Source organism: Tympanuchus pallidicinctus, unplaced genomic scaffold (assembly GCF_026119805.1).
Source record: "Tympanuchus pallidicinctus isolate F22 unplaced genomic scaffold, pur_lepc_1.0 scaffold9, whole genome shotgun sequence".
NCBI classification, from domain to species: domain Eukaryota; kingdom Metazoa; phylum Chordata; class Aves; order Galliformes; family Phasianidae; genus Tympanuchus; species Tympanuchus pallidicinctus.
The window spans coordinates 6,241,902-6,268,393 of NW_026294813.1; the positions used below are offsets into that span (position 1 = coordinate 6,241,902).

General features: G+C 39.1%; 1 protein-coding gene and 1 long non-coding RNA gene across 2 annotated transcripts in view; one reads left to right on the forward strand and one right to left on the reverse strand.

Annotated features, from left to right (window-relative positions):
- The window catches only part of GPBP1 (GC-rich promoter binding protein 1), a 32,765-nt gene extending 15,440 nt beyond the window's left edge, over window positions 1-17,325 (reverse strand). The window contains exons 1-3 of the mRNA XM_052670452.1: window positions 17,256-17,325; window positions 5,773-5,892; window positions 404-527 (exon numbers count right to left, since the gene is read on the reverse strand). Coding sequence (XP_052526412.1) covers window positions 404-527; window positions 5,773-5,835 — 187 coding nt within the window. The 5' untranslated portion in view covers window positions 5,836-5,892; window positions 17,256-17,325. The remainder of the gene's footprint in view (window positions 1-403; window positions 528-5,772; window positions 5,893-17,255) is intronic.
- Window positions 17,326-20,222: 2,897 nt separating this feature from the next.
- On the forward strand, window positions 20,223-26,210 carry LOC128074549 (uncharacterized). The gene is made up of 3 exons (XR_008203233.1): window positions 20,223-21,499; window positions 24,586-24,679; window positions 25,245-26,210. It is a non-coding gene; the product is annotated as an uncharacterized LOC128074549 (long non-coding RNA).
- Window positions 26,211-26,492: the final 282 nt, after the last annotated feature.

Here is a 26,492-nt window from a genome sequence, read left to right on the forward strand (position 1 = left end):
TGGAAAAACAAATCCTCTTCTGCAAAACTGTTAGAGAATTTAAGCAAGCAACTCTATCTATACTATGGGACATAATTGCGTAGTGAACTTAAGCTTTCATTCACCATAACCAGCAGGAAAGACTCATATAACAGTGATGGAAAAAGATGACAGAAGTCCAATGTAATGATTACTCAGCCTCCTTTCTTGGCTTTTCATTTACATGTTGTTGGCCAAAGAATTAACTCCACAGCCTTCTTAAAAGAAATGGACTACTCCAACCAGCAACTCCAACTTTCTGTTGCCTCTGTTTTACTACAGAACACAGCGCTTAACACAGAGCTACGATGTTTTTTTCTAGTCAGAATGCTAGAAAACAATGATGTAAATGCATTTAAAACATTTCATGAAATCTGAATTATACCTCCATTAGCTCGTCCAGTGTTAGCATCAAACCCATCAGAAGAGTTGTGCCTTCTGCGATTTGCTTCACAACGATTCTCTGTCCATGAACAATGTTCAGAATGCTTCTCAAAGTTCAAAGATGACTGTAAAGAAAATATATCATTAATAACAAGAGATGAATTATCAGAACTCTAACACACGTATTATACAGTACATACAATTTTAAAAAAGATTTTGGGAGATGATACAAAAATTCTCAAGTATAAGCATGTTCAAAATTATGCCATCACCCTTTAAACCAGTAGAATCAGAAGATATATTTTCCACTCCAGGATACCAAAAAACGCTAAGGACCACGATTGTGACACAAAGCAAAAATGCAAGCGTATATTTAAGTTTGGCAGCAGAATGGAGACAAGTGATGCGTTACAGTAGAGGAAAAATTTTTAAAAAGTAAGGAAGGATGCAAGATCATAGTTGGGAATGGAAGGCAAACATTAAAATTTATAACCGGAAAGAACTGAAGCAAAATTGAGCACTGCCTTAGACAAGAGTGGGAGTGACACCTTTGAGGAGATGATGAAAGCACGTGAAGAAAAAGAAAAAAGCATAATCTGCAAGGCTTTATAAATACAAGAAGTTCTCGTCATGGTAACCACTTGCCATATGCCACTAGATCTACAAGAGATACGAAGACCAAAAGAACACTATTAGATAGAGAAAACTCTCTGCTACAAAACAATCTCTTTCAACAGTCACCACCATTAGCTATGCAGTTTCACCAGCCATTAATGAGAGCCACACTGACAAAAATCTGCTCCAACAGAAATGACCCACTGCCACCATCACCACTGCTAAAACACACCACCTACTGCCACGCTGTGCTCATGTCCACTGCTTGGTCTCCGTCAACTTCAGCAAGTATCAATGAATGTCAGTGGTACCACTTTTTTCCACATGGGGAAATTCAATGACACACCTTTGCTTCATCCACACTTCCACATCAGACACCACTGTATCAGATTGCCCCTCTGCTGCCACCTGTCACACAGCATAAATGTAACTGGATACTGGAGGAAGGTTCAACCTCTACTGCCATGCCACCAACATCCACCTCTGACATCATGAACCAACATAATAAAATAGGAGTCATTACTTCAAAAGGAGCCTTACAACATTAACACTGACACTACAGAATTCAGACTAATAGCAAACGCAGCTCTGCTTTTTACCATTAAACCACATGATGCATCACTTACAAATGGTGCGCAACTTTTGTAACTACAAAGATAAACACTGAAAATATCATCGTAATACAGCCATGAATGAACATGAGTGAAAATGTAAGCCCAAAGTTAAATTCAGTTGTTATCCATTAACATTAAACATGTTCTAGTAATATTTTAATTATTCCACTGATCAAAATAAGTCGGGGGAAAAAAAAAAAAAAAAAAAAAAAAAAAAAAAAAAAAAAAAAAAAAAGGAAGCCACAGTAAGAGATTTTGCTACTCTGGAAAGTATCCTGAAGAACTTTTTCCCCACCACTAACTCTATCAAGGGACCAGCACACAAAAATTCACTAGTTCTTCCATTAATACCAATTGCAGTACTCAGGTGCTGTTCAAAATCCACTATTTGAAATTAAATCTCAAATAAACAATAAATATATTTAAATATGAAGCATGCATTATCAAATTTTATTGAAGTCCATCTCTATTTGAGACCAGGAAACTTCGCAAACTTGGAGGTGGGAGAGAAAAGAAGGGAAAAAACAACCATCCAGTCAAAAAGCCACAAAAAATTGTCAAGTGATTTATGTGGTTAGTAAATAACAAGGAATCTCATTATCAGTTATAAGCAAGCTTTGAATTAGCCACTACAAATCTAAAAGCTCCACACTTGCTGACGGTAGGTAACATTTTAGACTATAGCTTTGCATGTCAATTTACATAACATAACCTACTAATATCGCCTTCGGAGTTTCATTTCTTTTAATAACCTTGAAGAACAATCACACTCAAAGTATAAGTGATAACACTTCACACATACTGTTCAAGTCATACTTGATACAATCCATCTGGAGCTGCTACACTATGTGCGAAGATCATGCAGTTTGCATTTTCCCCACAAGATGGAGATATCAATCTATCAAAACTCCTGTTGCAAAGAACACAGTAAACTTTGTAATCAAAAGGAAATTTATCAGCAATTTCTGTAAACTGAGAAATTATCTGACTCAATTCAGCCGGGCAAGAAAGAAAGCAAAAGAAATTTCTGAAGCGTAAGTCTTACTGCTTTAACACAAAGTTAACAGTTAACCTTGGGAAAAAAAAATAAAAAATGTCACCCTTCTGTCTGCAATCGCCTCAGATGCATTTTACAGAAATCCTTCCAGAAAAACTGTTTGTATTCCAAGATGGCTTCACTATTCACGTCAGCCCAATTACAGTACTGCACTGATGCAAACATATTATTTCCAGGCCTGAACTAAGGCTTTTCAGTAGTTGACTACTTAGCTAAGTATACTTCGCTATGTAAGTAACAGGAAAATGATGTAAAAATTATCCTTCAGAAGAAATCAGTATCAACAGATGAAGTGGATTTCAGTCAAAATGTGAGCTGTATCAGTCATATTAAGAAAGTTGTTTTGGTTTTACGATTTTTGGTTATAGGTATTCCACATCATAACACCATGTAGTGCTCTGGGAGTCAAACTGTTAATGCTCCAGTTCCGGGCACCAGTCTGGAAGAGAAGAACCACTACATTCCCCAGGGGGCTGTGCAGTCAGAGAGCAGATATAACCCCTGGCAAGGTCACCTGATGCCACCTTCTTCATCTGCTCTCCTCCCTGCTGCTCAATCAGACTGCACATCTCACCTTAGTGCTATGGTGAGGCCTATCCACCTTTCGGACACTCTTATCATATTTATTAGCTTTGATTCTAATTATATTGTATAATAGTGTGTTATCTTGCATTCCAGTACCATATTTAGTAAATTAGTTTGTTTCTCCTCAGATCATTCCTGCTGTTTTTAATTATTTTGGGGTCCCCAGTTTCCCTTTCCTGGAGGCGCAGATTCACGAAATCCCAGTCATGGAACTGGGCCAAACCAGCCCATAAACCGTTGACAGAAAGCACACTCATATTCCCAATTTCATTCCATTGATTTTTCTAACTCTAGCGTTTACCGGCATGAGGAAACAGCCCTAGCAATCCAGGCTGCAGCAGGACCCAAACCTCTCCAAAAAACAGTTTCTCACAATGCCTCTTCTGGGAAATATAAGCCGAAAGGGCAGAGTTCAGTTCCTTCTTTTCAAGTCTACTGATACTGTTGCCTCATCCTAGCTCCACTTTGCATGCGACACTTCCTATTTCATCCCATCCTTCATCTCTGCATGAGACACTTCCTATTTCATCCCATCTTTCATCTCTCTTATCTGTTCTTCTCTGCAGCTGCCTTGTTCAGATACAGGAAGCATCAAACACCTATTCAAGGAATTACTGGGGGTGGAAAATCCGTACAGGTCACATCTGCAATCCCTCTTATATAGGAGTGACAGAATAAAACAGATTATATAAATTATGAAACACTACACATGGGTAGAACAAATAAGACCGTTCAAGTGTTTGGTAACCAAAGGGATCACATATCACAAAATGCTCTTCACTGAAGGAAGGGCTAACACAGCAGATATCGGAGCAAAAGTACCATAATAGAAAAAGCATACAGCTACCAAGTTTTTAGAAACAGAACCACAGAATGGCCCGGGTTGGTAGGGACCTCAAGCATCAAACTCCAGCCCCCCCGCAACAGGCAGGGCCACCAACCTCCCCATTTAATATTAGACCAGGCTGCTCAGGGCTCCATCCGACCTGGCCATGAACATCTCCAGGAATGGGACATCCACAGCCTCTCTGGGCAGCCTGTTCCAGCACCTCACCACTCTCATAGTATAGAACTATATGGAACACACAGCTGAGGAAGGAGTTGACAAAAGACAACCCATTCCATAAATACATATATTTCGTAGTACTGGGGTGCTGCTGGAACCCCAGTCGATAATGTCGATACAGCGGTATAAATGTAAGCATGCAAGTACATCTCTTCCAGTACATTCTTGGAATAAGTGGAGATTAAGTGCTTTATTGTGGTGACATTAAACTAAGCTCTGTTAATTACTTCTGTGGAAATTACAGACACTGGAAAGAATAAATTACAGAGTTAACTTCAGTAATCAAGCTGAATAAAAACAAACATTACAGGAACATCTGAAAACTGATAAGCCTGATGTTCCTTTAACAGCAACTGAAAGCTGCTGCTAGACTACTCAAAGAAGTTAGCTAGTTCTGTGTAGAAAAAAAATAATACAAAGAGGCATAAGTTAAGGACACAGAATTTTAAAAAAAGGAAAAGAAAAGAAAATGCATGTGTGCACATGTGTGTAGGTACTTAAGTAACACAATGGAGACACAACCAGTGCTGAGTGCTGACTGTGCAAAGGCCTATTTCCATATTTGAAAAAGGCTAAAATTTTCATGAAAATGAAATACTAAAAAAAATTTACACATTAAAACAAGGCACTATCATTCTCATGCAGACACAGACATTACTTTCAAAAGATTAAAAGAAAGGCAGGTCTACAGATAGAAATACAAAATAAATGACAGGAGGTTAAAATGCTCAGTGCTGCATTTACTTCTGCATAAACACTAGTTTGAAAGGATAGAAAGATAGGCCAGAAAAAAAGAAACATTTATGAGTGCCATATATTCAAGAATAGCTAAAAACCATAATGATTCAGGGATTGCTATTTCTTATTCTCAAGCTAACTTCTGCATTTTTTTAACTGAGTAGTCATAGCCTAGGTGGAACAGGCATAGCGAGGATGCACAATTACCATCAACAACTGAAGAGGGATTACAGAAAATCTATTTCAAAATCATTTTTTTTAATCTCTTGACTGATCAAATAAGAAAAAACATTCTCTAAAATGTATATGACACAAAGCAAAACCAACAGCAAGATCATCAAGGACATGCCTTGATCTCATTTCCTCTAGCAATACATTCATTTCAAACTATCAATAAAAAAAATTTTAACCCAAGAACAGCATCTGTGCACATGCTTCATTCCTTGAACTCAGCTGTTCAAACAGAAACTCCAGAGGTATAAACTTGATAACCAAGGTTCAACTATTTAAATTACAACAGTAAGACTTTCCAGGAATTACCCTGTTATCACTCTTCCCATATTCATGAACAGACACATTTTTGTAATGACCAATCTATGCTATGACATTTGCTGACATTATGCTATGATATTTGCTATGACATTTAGACCTGTTTATTAATGAAACTGTTGGATTAGAACTACAGAAAGACATACCTTTGTTGACGATGGTGGAGTAGGAAAATTAAGCCAGGCTGGAGCAAAGTCATGCTGCGCCATTTAGGTCCAGTCTCTCCAAATCAATGAAACAAGGCTTTAGCACCTCATGGCAAGTCCCTGTAATTGGGAAAAAAAGGAAACAGGAAATGAGTGCTTTTCAGATGTTTATCTTACATGAATATCACACCTGTGGCGTTTTGATCATTAATTTTCCTATGTTTTCTTGTATTATTTTCTCAGACAGATATGGTTTGAAGTCTTACTTAGCTTTACTTCATTACATCATATATATCCTGTTATTACTGAAGAGTCACACTAAGGAAATTTTTCATAAAGGTCATAAAAATAAAACTAACATTCCTTCATTTTCCCCTAAAAACAGGATAAAGGATTTTGTGTAAGATCTGATTAGAGAGATATGAAAAACTATCACATTAGAATACTTTCTAGTACTGCCCAGAACAGACAGCAGGAACTTCTTTATTAGCTTCCTAGAAGAAGCTGATTTTTCAAATTAGTCCCCCAAAATTAATATCAGCCATCATGTCAAAATTCCTCAAGAAAAGACTAAAACGCCTATGGTCACCAAGAACTCTGTATTTTCTCAAGACTGAATGGAAACACAGCCAAAGTATCTAGAGATTCTGTCAAAATCCAGTAGGGTTGTCTAGTTTGAAAATGGACAAGATAACGACTTAAGTCAAAACCCAAGAGTACTTTTTCTACCTAAAAGCAAAAAAAAATAATCTCTCGGTAAACAGAAGAATGCAAGTTAATACAAATTACAGTACTTAAAGCTGAACTATAGCACTGAAAGAAATGGATGAAATGCTGACAGGATTACAGGGTTAACTGAATCAGGCTCTTCAGCTAGATACTGTAAAACTGTCAATGATTAAAATGTGTTTCAAGTATGAGATAAGCAGTACTAGAAATTCAGCTAGTAAAAAGAATTAACATCCAAATGCAACTGTAACAACAGGGAGAGACAAGGTATTGCACAGAGATTTGCATTTCATGTCTACGCAAAAGAAAGTGCGGATCAGCATGCACAGATGTGTGTTACTTAACACTGCTGTAATTTGAGTAAACTTTAGTAAAAGCTGTGGAGCTGTGGAATTTGAACTTCGTAACCAACAATAACCAATAATTATTGTTGCATTCTGGCCTGAACTGGGCTATTTCAGACTTTCAGTGAAAAAGGAGAGCATTCCAATATCTAAAAGAAGCTTAGCAGCCTTTAAGTGTTTAACTGCACCAAGTTGAGTTGCTGATTCTATTTTATGTCATGACCTTATACTAACCTTATTTAGGTATCTATGCTCAAGAAATATTTAGATGCTGTACTGAGGGATATGGCTTAGTGAGAACTGAGAACTTTTCCAACCTTGGTGTCTCTATGATATCATAGTTAAATTATAAAGCAGGATGCTCAAAATCAATTAGGCTACAATAAAAACAAGTATGAAAGTATGTGTCACTCACTTAACTTGTCTTGGATTAATGTACTGAAGTCATCCAATGTGTTCTCCCAAATTAACCTCAACAGAAATTTCATTAAAAAATTATAAAAAATCCAATTACGTATGACTACAAAACAATGAAGTTCTAGAGTCACAGAACCATTACAAAAAATGGCTTATCTTTTTAACTTATACTAATTAATCATGATCAGTAACCACACAGAAAACAAAAAATAGTGTACATTATAAAAGACAAAACAAGCTAAATTAATAGCAAACTAATATGAACGGGCTAAGAAAAAAAAAATCTCCCCCTTCTTTCCTGAGATATAGCTTCCTACTCCAACATGCAGAATTGTGAAATCTTTCGAAAGGATCAGAAGAGGTATCAGTCCTGGAAGATCAGGACAACAAAAACAACAAAATAATTTTCAGACAAGAAAATTACTGTCTTAAAAAACAAGAAGAGATTCAGTACAAACCAGTTAGTACATATAAAAGGATCCAGAAAGTGTTACCAATTTTTTGGTGAGTTGGACATTAGGTGTGGGACAAAGGCACTAACACTGTTATTTCTTAATAAATAATTGCAACTGTTTTTAGAAAAGTAGTCAAGCATGAGTCAAACATTACTATTTAATCAACTGCCATGATAAGAATTTGTGCTTAATTCAGTAACATTCCTAGCTGCCCAGCTTTGACAACCCAGTTTTCATTAGAAGCAGGAACTCTGTTTAGATGATCAAGCAAATATTCAATAGCTTTAGGATTCTCTTCAGGAAGATACTCCTGCTAAGCTGAAAACAGATCTCAAAGCGTGAATGGAAAGCCAGAAAGACTACTCTGATGATTCAGGCAGAACTTGCAATGCTTAAACCACTTATGGCAGCCCTGTAGAGAATGACCTGGGGACACTGGTGAATGAAAAGCTTGACATGAGACAATAGCGTGCATATGCAGCCCAGGCCAGTATCCTAGTATCCTAGGCTGCATCAAAAGAATGGTGGCCAGTAGCAAGGAAGGTGACTGACCCTCCCTGCTCTGCCCTTGTGTTCCAGATGTGGCCTTACCACATTCAGGCCTGGGGCCTCCAGCACAAGAAAGAAGTAGAGCTGTTGGGGTAGGAGGGACACAGAGTTGACAGAGGGCTGCCAGCACCTCTCCTATGAAGAAATGTTGAAGGAGCTGGGCTGGAGAAAAGAAGGCTCCAGGGAAATCTGTTTGTCGCATTCCAGTATTTGGAGGGGTATTATAATCAGGAGGAGGACCAACTTTGCATGTGGTCTGATAGTGACAAGACAAAGTGGAGTGGTTTTAAACTAAAAGAAAGGAAGTTCAGGATAGTAGTTAGGAAGAAATTCGTTACTCAGAGTGGTGAGGTGCTGACAGAGCTGCTGGTAGAAGTTGGTGATGCCCCATCCCTGGAGGTGTTCAAGGCCAGGCTGATGGTCCCCTGAGCAGTCTGACTTAGCAGCTGGCAATCTTGCCATGGCAGGGAGATTGGAACTGGCTGGTCCATCAGATCCTCCCAACCTAAGATATTCTGCGATTCCATGATTTATAATCACTTCAGTTGCCGAACAATTTGATTTCAGGTTGCTTTCACATTCAATTGCAGGTTGCTTTTTCACAAGTTGAACCAACAACTGAGAAAGATTAACACTTTCTTCTGTAACATGCCCCAGCTCTGAGATGCTCTTCCATCATTTAAAATGGCTCTTTTACAAGATCAGACAAGATATTATTTTTTTTCCTCTTGCTATTCAAATCCATTACAATTTAATCTGTTCCCAGTGGTCAGAGATATTTCTGCAATCCATATCCTCCATGGTAGTTACAACCTCTATTTAGAGTTGTGCTACTTATAAATTTAATAAGCATATAATATTTCATTATTGCAGTTATCAATAAAAATACTAAAGAGACATATTTGGCCTATGAGATTTATACTTTAACTTGATTTATACTTTCAGCTTAACATTGTTCAAGAGCTTATTTACGAAGCCTCAGGAGCCTCTAAGGCAAATAGCACTGATACTCCATTCACTTTTCAGTAACATTTCAGAAATACAGGATTTGTTCTACCTTCAACTAAAAATACTCATTACTTAAACAGAATTAAAATAAATGGTACACACCCACAAAAGCATTAGCAAGGACCTGCTTTACTTACCCTGACAGACAATGAATAACTCTAACTAGCACACCACATGTACACACCACACAGCAGATCAACCACAGTTCACCTGCACAGACAAAACAGCTGTTGTACTCCCAACTTTAACTAGACAGCAGATGTATGTGGTAAGCTCCACAAATGTGAACATAGTGATTCCACAGCTTTCAGAACTTCCTCAGCTAACAAAAAAATTAGGCCCAAAATTGATCACAGTGATGAATTCATCATTTCCTGGTAGCACAAACACAACACAACATTGCTTTTAACAGCAGTACTATGAAGGCTAACTTGGCTTTGGTTGACCACCACAAATGCAATGCTGAACAATTTTAAAAAGAAAGAAATATTGAAATACTGTTATCATCATACTTTTAACTTTCAAACACATTCAAGTTTCTTTAATCAGACTGCTCAAAATATCTAGTCACATCAGCAACAATTTCTGATATCACATCCAAACACCACACAGTGAATTCAGGGGAAAAAAAAAAAGGAAACCTTCCACAGGCAGCTCATAAATTCAGAATTCCAGACCTTGTAAAACTTACATTTTGCCACACATATGAGGTCTGATTGTCAATAACAATCACAGAATTGTAGGGGCTGGAAGGGATCTCTGGAGACCACCTAATCCAATGCCCTGCTAAAGCAAGCTCCCTACAGGAGCCAATCTGAGCAGTGTGAGCAGCCGAAATGAGTAAACTGTATCCAGTGTAAACTACAAATAGCCAAAAAAGATGGAATGGATGTGCTCTGATGTTTTGTTTTTTTGTTGCTAATGTTTCTGTTTGGTTGGTTGGTATTACAGTTGACAAACAGTCGTCCTTTGTTGACAAAGTATTTTTCTCCAGTTTTAAAGTAACTGGAAACACACACTTTTTAGGAAAACTAATTTCTCTTATACCAATGTTCAGGAAAGCTTGAAGAGGCAACGCACATTGAGAAAAGGGAAGCAAAAAGCAACTGCGCAAATCCCAAGTCAAGACTTCCCTGAGAAGGCTAAAAAAACCCCCAAAACATCTAGAGCAGTTACCACTACTCTGCATGAGAGAAGGGGAAGAAGTAAATAAATAACAGAGCTAAAAAACTATCATTAGCCTGTGCTTACCAAATTAAATAAAGAAATCAAATCTTAAAACAGTACACTCAGTCTTATCTAAACTACTAGTTTTTTTTTCTTCTTTCTTTTAAAGTCATCACAGAACAAGATACAGTCATAACAGACAAGTCTTTTCAAAAACTTCCTGGCTTTCTCTGCCTCATAAAACAAAGACCTAAGATGCACTTGGTCATACATATCTAACAAGTAAATTCCACTGAGAGAAAAGGTGTTTTATTCCAAAACATAATAAGAGTACAAGGGAGAACAGTCATGATAAATTTAGTCTGTAAACAAAGTTCTGAAGACCAGAAAAACAGGAGAATTCGGATAAACATTTAAATCTGCCCATTCTTATTATGTTTAGAAGTCAGACACTGTTATACGTTATATACGTATATACGTATATATACATATATATACGTCACAACTGTTATACGTTAACTGCATAATTACACAATGCATGTACACAGACATAACCTTGTAATGACTAAGCCAATTTTTCCCTTCTTGGGCAGTAATCACAATAAAGCTCCTGTAGGAAGCTTTTACCTTCTCCTGTCTGAAAATGCTATTTCAAATCAATAGCATTTCAAAAATACTTTTTCTAAATGTGAAGACAAGAGAGTGCAACCAGCATACAAAACAAATTCATATTTCTTCTTCTGCAATAGCAGAGTTCATCATAGCACAAAAACAAGACAGCCTGTACTTAAAAACTTTCAGATCAACATATATACTTTGAGCTTCATCTTACTTACAATTTTCACACTATGTGGAACTTCTAACTTCGTATTACTGAGAAAAAATTATCCAACAGTCAAAATTACTAACATTTTAATTTTGCTCCCAGAGCTTGCTTATTATCTAAAAGCTTCCAAGCAGTCAACACATAGAACAAGAACACAGAACATACAGACTGTGGAAATCCAATTGAACAAACTATCCAAAATAGGCACCACACGTTTAACAAAGGTTCTCATATTTTAACAAAATTTGTTTCATTTCTTGCAGTTTAAAAAAATACTTATATTTCCGCCTTACACTGGTGGGAAAAAAAAAAACGTGGAATGCTTACTCATTCTCATACCATTCGTCCTAATTAGAGACTCCTTCCACCAGAACTGTGCTGGTTAGAGACTTCACTCTCCTTCTTTTCTGAATGATGTCACTAAATAGGCAGGCAGTCGGCAATACATGGCAGAAAGTTCTAAGTACAAAGCATTAGAGCATTAAAGACTACCCACAGTGCAGAACCGCAGTAAGCACATGCTAGACCAGCTCATACCCCTACACAATACATCAAAAATGGGAATATAGTGCAGACAAATAGCACAGAGCAACCATACACAGGCAACCAGTCACTACAGGCAGAATTGGGTGGATTTACAAACTCACTTAGCTGAAGTGCCAAACCAGAAAACAAACGTACCAGCAAAAGCCACAGAGCACAAGGGTAAGTCATGCAGTCACGCCTAATAAGGTCTGACATGCCAGGCATCTATAAAAGTCTGCAAGCAACTTAAACAAAGCTTTAAAGTGAAAATGTAAATCTCAAAATGCTGGAACCTTTATGATATAGCCTGAGTTTCTCCATGTGTTAGAAATTCATACTGTCTAACACTGCACCTGATAACACCGTAGAAAAATAATTTCCTTTACCATAGCTGCTAACTTGGCCTTAAAAATGTCAAGGTAGCAAAGGATAGTGAGGACTGAAATAATTCTGGCTCTACCATAAAGATAATCCTTTATTCAGCATTTCTGGTACTACAAGTATCTGCTGAATGGAAACGAAGCTGGAAGAAATCCTCTTTCCTTCATTTGCCTAATTACACAACATCAGAAGCAGCTAAATGGCATCTCTGGAAGTGCATAATGCACTTCAGGAGTTGGAAGAGTGACTCCCATGAAAATTCCTCTCAAGCACTGGCTGCATAAGTGGATGGGCAATGAGCAGAGGAAGCAGTTGTAACTGAAGCACCATTTGATTGCTTTGAAGCACAGATATCCTGCTTATCTTTTGTTTCCAATAAACAGGCTAAATAAGAAAAAAAAATAAGCATGATTATTAAGATACAGAATCCTGAAAAGACTGTGGAAAATAACACAATATTTTAACTGCTTGGAGTTTTTGAAACTATTTTGATACTATTTCGGAATGGTCTAAGTAGCTCTAACAAGCAAAATGCATAGTACCACATTTTTAATACAATTAACTAAGAACACTATAACAACTCTGTGACTCACTGGAACCAAGCTTTTAAAACATATAATGCTACCTTTTGTTTCCCCAGGTCCGCACCCATTACAGACCAGAGAAGTGTCCCAATGAAAAGCACAACTCTTCAGTCTATCTGAACATTTATGAACTTCAACTTGAAACAACACAGGCCATGCTGCCTTAATCCTTGTTTCACAAGGCTGTGGTCCTTTCGATACCATTAACCAAGGTAGGTCTCTCTCAATACTTTCATCTTCACACAATTTTGAATGGAAAAGAATGAGTTTAATGGCTTAGTAGTTCTGAATCTAGAAAGTATTTTCTGAAAAATCCTACCACACAGCGTTCTAAAGAGTAATCGAGTTGCACTTCCTTTGAACATCAAAATGCTTTACCCTGAAACATAAATTTTCACAAGTCATCCAAAACAGGACTACGTCCAGTTGCATTCAGAACATGCCCACCCACTGAGTCTGCAACAACCTTTCTGAACACTCCATTCCAGTGTTTGACCACCTTCACAGTTCAAGCTTTTTCTTGTGGTCAGACTGAATTTTCAATGTTTACTTATCCTCGTTGCCTCTTGTTCTGTCAGGTCCCTGCTGGGATCTAGTTCCCCTTTCTTCATCCTCTCCCACTGAGTACTAGACATATGGGAGAGATGACTATCAGCCTCACTTCTCCAGGCTGAATAGTTACAGCACTCTCAGCCTCTCCTCTTATGAAAGACACTCCAATCCCTTCATCATCATTGCAACTCTTTTCTAGAGCATTTTCCCTTCATGATCCTCCTGAGGTTCTTCTCTCCAGTTCTCCTGCCTGCCCAAACACTGACTTTAACAGCTACTCTTCCCAGTTTTCTACTGTCTGCAAATTTGCTGAGGTAAATTCTGCCTTGTCATCCAGGTCATTAATGGATGTGTTAGGGATTATTGGCTCCATTACTGAACTCTAAGGTATAACACTAATAAATTCTTTCAAATGGATTTCATGCCACTGATCACAGCCCTGATGGGATGGGCTTACACATTCAGCCCATTTTTGGATACGCCTAATTATTCACTTACCTAACATACTTTTTCAACCTCTCTTTGAGGATGTAATGGAAGAACCATCTCAAAAGACACAAACAAAATCTACTGCTCCTCCTTTCACCCACCAAGCTGGTCACCCCACCAAAACTATTAGCTTGAGTAAGCATGACTTTCCCTACACAAATTCATGCTCGTTTCTCCCAGTTATCTCTTGGTCATTTGTATGTTTGGAAATATGAGTTGATCCACCATCATCCTCTGGGCTGAAGAGAGGCTGACCAGTGTGTAGCTCCCCGGATCCTCTTTCTGACAAGAGGATTAACACTGCTCTCTGTGAGAATCTCTCCCATCACCATAACTTTTCAAATATAATTATTAAAGAGCCTTGCAACAACATCTGCCAGCTCCCTCAGTATTTGCAGGTACATCCAGTCAGTCCCACAGTAAGCTCACTTTAAGTTTTCTCCTACCTTCTCTAATAAAGGCAGAGAAAAAAACTTCAGCAGAACTGTAATGAATAGGGCATGAGATCAGAGACCTTCCCCACCCAATTTTAAGAGCGCACTGTTTAACTTGTCTAACCAGTATTTAGCAAGCAGAGAAAACAGTCCATCCCACTGGTACTGAAGAGATCCAGCTTGCAGGAGGTCTGCTTGGTACACAAAGCAAAAATATTTCCCTTCCCTTCAACACTGAAAAAGGTTTCACCATTGCTGGTGAGAAACATTTGAGTCTAGAACAACTTCACCATAAATAAAAACAGTTTTGCCTTTTTGTAATGTCCTAGCAGAATGAAACAGATAAAAGCAGCGAAACCGCTATCGTATAGAAAAAGCTGGTCAAAATTATAGCAAAAACAGTCAAACATCTGGAATTTAAGAATATAATTTACTAAAAGACTATGCTTTTTAACTGTCACTATGTTAAACACAGCCCACTTAAGCAGAGCCAACTACAACCATCCACCTACCACAATACACATCCTGTAGCTAACATATGTAGCTATATATGTATACACAGATTAACTTCGTTATTTGGAGGTAAACTGCAATCAGGTTCCTTTTGCTTTAAATCCTACACTTGCAGTACCATTCAGTGGAAATTCAGGTAAACACTGATCTCTTGCCCTCTGCAAGGTTCAAAATCCAAAAGCAGAAATGTTAACAGCAGTAACACCACCTTTCAGTACAGCATATATAATATAATAAAATCACTGGAATGGTTTTGCATTTTGGAGTCTGAAGAAAAAGAAGTTGTAAAAGACAGCATTTTTAAAATACCTGAGCAAAATAAATCCAGAAACCAATCCTTCAGCTGCTTTGCTTACCCTCTACCAAAAAATAAAGGCAATGATTGTGGAAAAGCTGTTAGCACCATATATAGCATTATTACCAGTCACTGTGTAACATTACTGCTCATCAACCTTGCACTGTGCTAAAAAAGCACATTATCTGCACGGTTCTCCTATGACATTTTACACATTTAACTCCACTTAAGTGCTGCTGCACATTTCAACTCTGCTTACACTTAAAAGCTCCCATAAGAAGCATTTTTTTTCCCCACATAGCAGAGCAGCCTCCACTGTTGACAGAAATTCTCAACAGAAACCAAATAATTTCAGGATTGTACCAGAATAAAAAAAGCCAAACTGCTTAGAATTATTCAAGTACAAAAATTACATTTACGCCAAGGCTCAAAGTATAATCTCCCTGAGGCAAAGACCTTAACTTCATATTCACCTGCAAACCACTTAATAGACTGTCAGCACTACACAAATAATAACCTAAAGAAGGTATTAGAGTGGACCAGCATGCTAAGTATGGTCTCTTCAATGGGCCTCACCCGACTACGCAGGGCATTCTGAAACTAATGTCTTCTAAACTACAATAGACACAAAAAGCATAGTAACACTACTTGATAGAACAAGTTCTTTACCACAAAACAGTCACCACCATTAGCTATGCCTTTCACCAGCCACGAACAAAGAGCCTGCACACTACCCTCACAAAACCCTGCACCACTGGACATGACCACCACTGTTAAAACACATCACCCTCACCGTGCTCACATCCATTATCTGGGCTCCATCAACATTCAGTAAGTGTAGATGAATGCCGATGGGACAAACGCCATTTTTCCACACACAGGATTTCACCAGAACACTTTGCTTCACACCCGTTCCCATGTCAGATGCCATTCTGTCAGACTGCCTCTCTGCTGCCATGTGTCACATAGCAACAACATGGAATGGATTTTCAGACTGAAGGTTCAACTTCTCCTGCCATAACACCAACATCCACCTCTGACATCATGAGTCAACACAATAAAATGGGAGGAACCACCTTCTGAGCAGCCCTCGTACAAATTTAGTTCAGACTACGAGGGCATAGTTATAAAGCACACATGAATTTACGTCAAATATACACGCAAGCAAATTAGACCAACTGCACTTTTCAAGCATTAATACTGTGAAAAACAGCCCTACCAACACCCAGAAAGATGTGGAGGTATTATTTAATAAAGCTAAAAAGCTAAATCTTCTAAATATCCAGAATATAAAGATGCAAATACTAAGAGGTAAGATACAGCTCCTTAATTTCAGTGGAGGGAGACCCCTCCATTAAGAGGTAAAAGTTTATCATACAACTGAAAATTAATAGCCTGAAAAATAAAACAGAAATCACTTCTTGTATTACTTAAGAATAACCACTTGTACTGCTATGCTTGTGGGCATATATTAGACAAAATATAATGAAACAGCCACTTAAGCCTGAACCCTTTCCATTCACCAAATCATTTCAAGCAAAACACAGATTACTTCAACTAAAAGAATGAACAAAATTCTTCTCTGTTGGTTTGGTTCCTTCACACGTGGCTCAATTCCTCCTCTCAATCGGTAGACACACTAAAGACTCAATGCAGAAAAGCCCCAGTCACAAGAGATTACTGAAACAGAATCCTATTCATCTCCAAAGTTTATGTATTTTCAAACAGCAAAACTGAAATAAAAGTTAAAATATTAGAACAGCAACACCATTCAAAAAAGAATACAAAATGCTGAAGCTCAATCAACTTTTGATATCCTGAAGACATCACACAGAAACAGAACTACTAAAGTGATACTGAGAACACTGTCTGATGCAAGCCTTTCATTCGTGGTCAAAATAAAAAGCTACAGGAAAAAAAATAATCTGGCAATTCTGAGGCACAATTTCCCAAGCTTAAAATTACTTCTCTACCACCTATAAGATGTCATCTTTCAAACACCTTTGCAATGCCCTTACTGAGGGCATCTTATGAGCTCAATATTAGTAACACTTCAGCACTGCAGAAGCTCTGACAAACTTTTGAAAAGGTAATGACTACAATAAATCTGTCACTTGTACCAGACACTGAGTTTATAGCCTACCTAAATTATTTCAAGCTTTAAAATTAACCAGGGAAGGAAAGAGGAGTTTTATTTAGTAAAATTATCACTAACTTTTGAATTAAGTTGTTCTGTCCATCTTAATTTTCTTTTAAGTAGTATCAATTCAGTCGAACGCAAACCTGCAAAGAAAATACAATGAACATATATTAATTTCCACACTTAAACTGCACCTACAATACGAAACACTTAATTACTAGAGGGGAAGATGGCAGCAGGACATCTAACAGGAACATGTAAAATTTGTTAGCTAGCCAATATATCTCAGTTTTGAACCCTTCCAAAGTGGGTTTACTTTTTTTGTTATGTTACAGTTTCAAATCAGATTCATTCCCATTTCAAAGCAGGCAACTACTCTGAACACAACCTTAACATAACAATACATTAAAATACCAGACTGCACAGGTAGTAAAGAATTGGCTTCCGTAGTTAAAAAATAGTGGAAAACTATCAAAAAAGCAAAACTACATCATTACCTTCATACTGTAAACGTCTAAAGAAAACTGTAAGACAAGCAACCCAGCAGATTTGTTCAAGAAGTGTAATAGCTCATTTTCAAGTTTAGGAGGTGTTAACTTACTAGATTCTATCTAGAAGTATATATATTTTAATCTCACAGAAAGAAGAAAAAAAAAAAAATCACACTCCTACTTACAAATTGTTCTTGTGGTAGTAGGGCAGGTATTCTTCAATCTTTAAAGACATTAAAATAATTATAAAAAATGGCAAATAAAAACTAGATTCTGCTAGCTTATTTCAACATTGAAAAAACAATATAACTACATCTTCCAGACAGTTAATGCCACTGATTTAAACATTCTACTGGTAAGGTGTACAATTGATGTACAAACAATACTTGCCTAATCCAAGAGGACTGCACAAGGTGTTAGCTCCACGTGATTTATGTTTTTCCAGTTTGTTTTCCTTGAGATAATATCCCACGTTCTTGTTGATACTACATTTGTAACTGTTTGACCTAGATTTGACCTCACAGGAATCAGCTACCCATCCTTCTTGCTTACAGATTTCAAAATCCACCAAGTCTCTCACTCAAAAAGTTTGTTTTTTCTTCGAAAGCTTCTTCTGCTGTCTACTCCAAGAACGTATCACTATGAGAACCATCAGCTCCAAGTGAAATAAATACTTTTTATGTCACAAATTGAACACTAACAATCCAAATTTCACATCTGAACTGAGGAACACATCTTCATTCCAGGTAACAGAAGCATCTGTAAACAACAGCTATCTAGATACCGCCATATTGCTTATTGGCAACAACATTTTCCCAAAATACTACATAAAATAAAAAAGAAAAAAGGATAAACAGATTTCTGTTAGACTCTTCATTTAGAAAATCGGTCGCACCACAAAACAACAAAAGGCTACGTCATAAAATCTAAAAAAATAACGTAAGGGTAATAATATCTGCCATGAAGCTTTTCAATAGCGTTCATACAGTGATTCAGGCTGCATCCAACCAAGAGTCAGTCCACAACTCGAGTTGTAGACAGAGCAGTGCTCAGAAGAAAAAAATGCCTAAAAACCTAAAAGCACTTTGTTTGGATAGCGCAGGCATTCCAAAAGTGATAAAGTCAGCCGTGTATCCATGCCATGCGCACAAAAGTATCCGAAGGTGAGATCCTCTGTACTGCCAAGAAAAGAACGCTCAGACTTGGAACTCCCAAACGGCTTCCGCGCCGTCCGCCGGCTGCTTCTGAAGGCTATTCAGGAGGAAACAGTCAGACAAACGATCCCCATCACCGCCCGGTGTTTCTCCGCTTTGACGGGAAGCGGCTGCGGCAGACGGGCTCCCAGCGCTCTTCCTTCCCAGCGCAAAAGGCTCCGACACCCGAGGCTTTCCGTAACGCTGACCGCCTACGGGAACAAGAACCAGAGTCACCGCTGATCCGTGCTGGATTCAGAATGGGCGCTGCACGGACGGGCACATCCGAACGTCCATGCGGCCAGCAGCGAAGCCCCGCCTGGGAGGGCTGAGCGCGGATCTCACAGCCCGCACAGGCTGCGGGCATTCATTCAACGGAGCACACAGCAGCTCTAACGCTCCGCTGCCCTTCTGCGAGGCGCGGGCATCTCCTCCGCTCCGAGAAACAGACGCCAACCCAGAAGGAAGAGGCATTCCTCATTTTATTGGGGACGAACCGAACTGCGGGAGACGCCCGAGAGGAGGCACTGCCCAGAGCGGGGCACTCCGCGGTCCCGAGGGAGCGGCGGGGGATTCCCGGCCACGGCTCAGCCCGGATCGGGACACTCTAGCTCCGCCAAGCCCTTTGTGGCGGGCAGGAGACGGGACGGGCTCTGCGGTTCCCGCGTTCCCTGCAACCGGCCCCCCCTCCTTCCCCGGGGCCCCGCGGCGGGGGAGGGAGCAGGGCGGCTCCGAGCCCCTCGCAGCAGTACCGCCCCAGCCCCTCCGCGCCGCCTCCTCAGCCTCCTCCTCCTCTTTCTCCTTCCCTCCCCGGAGGCCTGCTGCCCGCCCCCGCCGCTGGGCCGCCCCGGGCCCGACGTCCCGCGCCCTCCGCCCCGAGAGCCGCGGGTCCCCGGACTCGAGCGCGCGGCGCCCGCACACTCGCAGCCACACACACCGCTCGCTTCGCTCCCAAAATGGCGCCGCTCCGAGCCGTAACGCTCCGCGCGACCAAACCTCGCGAGAGCCGTCGGGCGACCCCGGGGGAGCCCGGGGCGGGGCTCAGCGACTGCCGCCGAGGGGTGCGACCCCACTCCGCTCCGCCGGCGGGAGCTCCCGTGCGGTGACGTCGCGGGAAGAATCCCGAACGTTCCGCGAGGGGTGGCGGGGGAATCCCCTGCGCCGTGCCCCGCCCCTTCCCCCCCGCCCGCGGGAGTTCCCGACCCCGCCGTCACGGCACCGCGCCGAGAGCGGCAGCCGCGACCGGGGCCGTCGCTGAGCGGAGAACGGTACCCGGAGCGCTGGAGGGAGGGAGCGCGCGTCCTGTGGATCGCAGCCGCTCGGCGCCTGCCTTCCCCGGCGGGGCTGCACTCAGCGCCTCAGATCGCGCCCAGCGGCTTGGAAATCTCATTGCCATTGCGATGAGATTCAAATCATTTTTCAATTAATTAAATGAAAAATTGAAAAACTAAACACTGAAAATTGTCATTAGGAAGGATGTTGGCGAGCAATTTCAGAGCCTGCGCTCGATTCTGTAATTATTTTTATTAGCAGCTTCCTCTACTCGATTCAAATTACTGTAGGAATGGAACTGATGGCCTGCTGAAGGCACGGGGCAGACCGCGGGGTTCTGGATGGCACCGCAGACATGCGCACGCTCCCAAAAATAAAATCATTAAAAAGCAAAAATAACTGAGAAAATAGGAAAGTAGAGAGATGCATGAAAATTCTACCCTTAAAAAAACAAAACTTCAGAAAGCGTTACAGTCTCATTTACCCAACAGTCAGTTCTCATCAGTCTGCCCCAGCTCCAGTTTCCAAGAGCAGAGGTGGAGCTTTTCAGTGCCCATCACAATTCCATCTGTGTTGCAGTCTTCTTCCTCATCCTTTAAATTGTTCAGACATTTGACTAGAGCTGCAGGCAGGGCGTGGGAGCATAACCTGTGCACCTTAGGGCTTGTGGTGTGAGTGCTTCAAAAATAATAGTACCAGAAGAGTTCTAATCAAAGGTTTATATTTGAGACCCAAAGGGGCATGCAATCCTATGGGTAGATGGGTAGTGGTGATTAGGAAATTGAGCTGAGAGGTAACCCTGAAGCACTCAGAGTCAATAAAGCACTGTCAGTGCACCCTGGCAACATGCACCAGAGGCACTACTAATGATCTGAAATGATCTTTCAATTCATTCAGGTGAGTTATGGCTGATGTCTTCACTCTGCACAGCATCCTCTGGCTTCACAGCCTGTTACACACTGCAGGTGCCAGGAGAGCGCTGTGACAATCAGCAGGAGACTACAGATCCACCTGTATCGACTGTCACTAATAGGTTTCAGTTTGAGATGCTCATTTGTGAGCCTCCTATTTCCTTCTTGGGACTATATCCACATCAATATCAGTATCCACAGCAAACTCTTGATAGTCATTGGGAGAACAGCCTTAAAGCAGTAGTGGAAAAGGGGTTTGATTCTTGTCTCTTTTCGTTCCATAGCAGAACACATATGCCAGTGCGACTTCACATGCAAGCAGATGTCCTGATACATCAATGGGAAAACTCAAGCCAGGTTTCTCCTCTCTCAACACATCAGTTTGTGTGTTGTTTCAGTGAAGTCTGCAAGACCATTCCTCAAAGCTGAAGATGAGTTTAACAGAATTATTTGTAAGTCTGTGGATACAGCAGTGTGAACGTTGGTATTTCTGCCATACTCAGTGTAGCTGTACCAGCTGGCTCTCCTGCTATGGGCAGACGTTACACCGCAAGATGCATGATTCTACTAATACAGCCAGTCATGGTTCTATGAGGAATAATCAAGCTGTGCTGAGAGAACCCATATGTATTTGTTCACCAATGAAGAAATCCTGGTGTAAGCGTAGTCACAATTGGTCATGAAGAGCAAGAGGAGAGACAGACCGTCAACATTTTATGGGCTGGTTCGGCCCAGTTCCATGATCAGCGGGGCAGAGGGATTTTGCAAAATCTGTGCCTCTGGAAAAAGGAAACAGGGTCCCCAAAATAATTAAAAACAGTGGCAACAATCTGAGGAGAAACAAATTAATTTACTAAATATAGTATCAGAATGCAAGATAACACACCATAATACAATATAATTAGAATTGAAGCTAATAAATCAAATATAATGAGAGAATGTCTGAAAGGTAAAAAGGCCTCACCATAACAATGAGGTGAGATGCGCAGTCCAGTTGAGCAGCAGGGAGACAAAAGAAGAGCAGGCGAAGAAGAGCCCATCAGGTGACCTTGCCAGGAGTTGTATCTCCTCTCTGTGACCACAAAGTCCCCTGGGGAATGTAGTTCTTCTTCTCTTCTGGGCAGGTACCCAGGACTTGAGCATTAACAGTTAAACTCCTAGTGCCCCACGTGATTTTGTGATGTGGAATATCAAGAACCAAAAATCACAAAACCATGACACAGATGATCACCAGATATGTAAATTTATCAAGCAACGTTTTTAGCAATTTCTGTAATAAAATATGTTTTTTAAACTTCTGAAGCCAAGTTGTACCTGGAAGTATATATAGCACAGAAGAGGGTAATAGCCTCAGAATAGTCATCAGGCCAATATGGTTTTGCACCTGAGAACAATTTAAAGCATCAAAGATAATTTGAATGCAGCATGTGCTTTTATTCTGCTTACCCCAGCCGAGGGAGGGCTAGGGAACAGAAATCATGAAGGAGTGTGTGATAACTCACACCACAGATTTAGAAAGAAATCCATTTTACAGACTTTACCTCACAGATGACACAGAATTGCAGGCTTGAGGCTCTCCAGTACCCGCTTAATTTTCCAGATCCCTGAAACCAGTTGTACCAGGAGACTCATAATGCACGGACTGCTCCCTCCAGTGTTTGCCTCTTGCCAACTGCTCTCCACTCCATCCCATTGCTTGCTATTAACATTTCAGATACTGCATCAACCCATGACAAATACTAAAAAGCCACTGCCTAAACTGGTGATCACTTACAGAAAACACATTGTGTGAATTCAAATAATGCTAATAAAAGGAATTTGTAGCTTGGGTTTTTATACAACTTTTCTATTTCTTTCATGTAAAAGTATAAATCAGCATTCCAGATCTATCATCACAGCACTGTTGCTTCTGACTATGATGCCTCCATGGTTGCTCAGAACATAGAAATCAAAACTGCTCTGTGTTACTTGCAATTAGTAAGATAAAACAGATAAAGGCCTTGGTGTCATCCAGGCCAAGGGAATCTGCAAAGACTTGGACAGAGTGGGAGGCAAATCTGGTGCTGTTTGCACACTAACATAATGCACCATACTAACAAATATCTTGCTTCAAACAATAGACATTTAATATCAGACACTAAAAGTTAAAGAATTAAAGACTCAGCTTTAATGAAAACAGTTTCTGAAACTAGGCAAGCTGAACAGAACCCTTCTGTTGTGGAAACCACTGTAGGTAGTTAGGATGACATTTAAGATGTAAATGAAGAGAGAGAGTGATGGAGAGAGAAAAAAAGAAAGAGCAGTATCTCTGTATGGACAGTTCTCTTTTGTTGAGCAAACTGACAGAATCATAAAATCACTAAGGTTGGAGAAGACCCCTAACATCATCAATTCCAGTCATCAAGCCATCCCCATCATGCCCACGGACCATGTCTCCCAGTGCCACATCTATGTGATTCTTGAACATCTCCTGGGACGGTGCCTCCACCACCTGCCTGGGCAGCCTGTGTTACTGCCTCACCACTCTTTCTGAGAAAAAATTTCTTCTAATATCCAACCTCAAACTTGCAATAGTAGGCCCAGATTTTTAACACAGATACACATGTTTGTAAATCTAAATCCTAATGCAAGCAAAGGGTATCTTAACTAATGTGGTATTTAGACAGTGGCTGAGTGGGAGAACAAAGCTAAGAATCACTGGTTTGGAATGCATGAGATACCTCTGGTAATATAATGAGTGAAAGAATGCATTTTACACTTCCATTCAAAATTAATATTCTCAATACTAAATGTAATTTAAGGTTCAGGTTGGTGTAGATCAAATGACATACTCAGAGATAAGTGAAGAGATAGATAGTGTAGGTTAATGCCACGATTAGGTATTGTCTTTATTGGTGTATAAAAGTATTCAGTAAAACCAATGAAACAGAAATCTACTAGAAATGCTCAGAAATGAAAACAGAAAAAATTGAATTCCCACCAAGTAACAGCCACTCATACCTAAATACAGGTGTACAGGTTTTTTTAATTCTCATTTAAGCTCATTTTAATATGAAAAAAAATTGTCACAGGTTTAAAATTAAATCACTTGCTCAGAAATTTTATTGTTGGGATGAAGTATTGGACCGAAAGTTTAAAAGCATATTTTGTCAAGCACTAGAAATATCTTTGCTTTTAGTTTGTTCTGATTGTAGAACACAAGATACATATGAAAACATGCATTCAAAAACTTAATATGGCAAATAATAAGAACAAAGCATGAAAATATATTTTGTTATTTACTGTTACACATTTTATTGTGTATAAACAGAATAACTAAGTTTGTACTAAAAACTCAGTGTGCCAAGTACACAGTCAGTTTCAACCAAAGAATTAGGCAGACAGATAAAATAAAATATTCATGTAACAGGTTTAAAACCTTAGAAATACAGATTCAATCCAGGAAGTTTCAGATGTAGTGAGCCCAAGATTTAAAAACTAGACGGAAAATTTCTGCCTGATATCAATAGCAAAACCTAATGTGTATTTTTCTCAACAGGAGAGTAAATGAGATTCCAAGCTCAGCAAGAATTTGTCATGACAAACACAGGTCAATGAACAGTGTTTGTCTCCAATATTCAAATATCTTTCAGGTACATGTTCACAATAGTAAACATTTTAAGGAACAAAATCGAGGAATGTAAGCATTGTACAAACATATATAGCAATATCCAGTCATTATTGTTTGCATTGATAGGATGAATGGAAGATTTGTGTTTGAATGAAAGAATTTGTGTTATCTATTTATATCTCTTATCCCTTGAAGGAAAGGAAGATAAGATGATTTTCCAGTTCAGGATTTCAGTGAGTCTGTTTACACGTAAGATATTGGGATTTAAACGTATTTAATAAACATTATTATTTGCATCAGAGTATTCATAGCCTCTAATTGTTAAATTTTTCAAGAGTTTCAAGCATCTCAGTGCGCTTCGGTACAGCCAGCAAGTGCTAAACATGTCCAAAAATTAGAATATAAGAGTTTGCTGATTTGTTCTTTTATCAAGAACTTTAATATAAAAACTAGCACTGACTTTGATGGGATCAGCATTCAGTCTGTGCAGAGACTTCAGCAAAGCTATAGATAACTGAATACATAATTTGAAGCAATAGTGAGGTACATATTTTGAATGATACATTTATCATTTTATCTTTCTACAGACGATTGTTTCTACTTGGAATAATCAAAGTGTTTTAAAAGCCAGAACCCAGAGAACATCCTTTAGCTATATTAATTGCAAGGTAAAAATGCTACTAAGATTCAAGACTTTAAATGAATTATGTATTATTATTATTTTTTTTTTTCACCTATGGTGCAATCAAAAATAGCCTCACCAGTAACCTTCTCTTTGTGTCAGTAAAAACATCCATCTCTAGTACTGTTTCAAATAACACTGGGTAGTATTAAACCAAGGGCTTAATAAAACTATTTGTAATGGTTTTCTACATTAAGCAGCACTATCTTCTTAGCAAATGACTGGGCTATTAGACAGAGGTCAAAAGAGTTCTTCAAATATGCCCTGACTGAATGCTGTCTACATGATACTTATTCTGTTTAAGGATAAAGTCATACTCAAGCCTTTGCTAAAAATAACAAGCAAGTAAATCACAAATATGTTCAGCTTTTGCCCTGGTTCTTCCAGGAAAGCAAAAAACGAATACCACTGTTCTGAATTTCACAAATAACTCAAATTAGGAACTATTAATACCAAAATACAGTTTAGATGAAAAGGAACAAGTTGAAACAATTATAAATAGGACATAAGATACTAAATTACTATTTTTCATGCGATACTTATCTTTGCCTTCTGTTTTTTTCTTTTACAAAATGAAAATCCTGTTTTCCCTAAAATGCAGCTAGTTCATTTGTGAACTTAGAACACATTAATTTTAGCATAAAGAGACCAAATGACCAGCATGATCTTGCATGTAATTAAACTTGAACAAATCTCATGTTTTGATGTAGGTTCATTTCACTGAAATAAATGCTTTATTTATTTATTTATTTTTCTTTTAAAATCAGTGTGGAAGCCAACTTAACATTTTATTTCCCTCAATTTTTAATGACTAACTTCATTTTAGAAATTTTCAAATACTATAAAGTGAATATAACAACTTTCTGCAAGTTTTACCCAAATTCAACACACAAATTATTGTGTTTTTTAACAAAAGTGTAGTTTCCACAGATGCTACTTTTAGGAAACTTTCCCAATGTAGGTATAATTTCTTTCCATAGACAAACCTGATAAGGAAATTGTATGTGCAAACATCTGTCAGTATCTTCTCATTTATCTTAGCTGCTTTAATCAATAGAATAATTTTTTCCTACCCATAAATACATACCTACATACAACACAGACATAGACTACTGTTAGATTTGTTTGGTAGAAGTCTGGATACTGTCATATA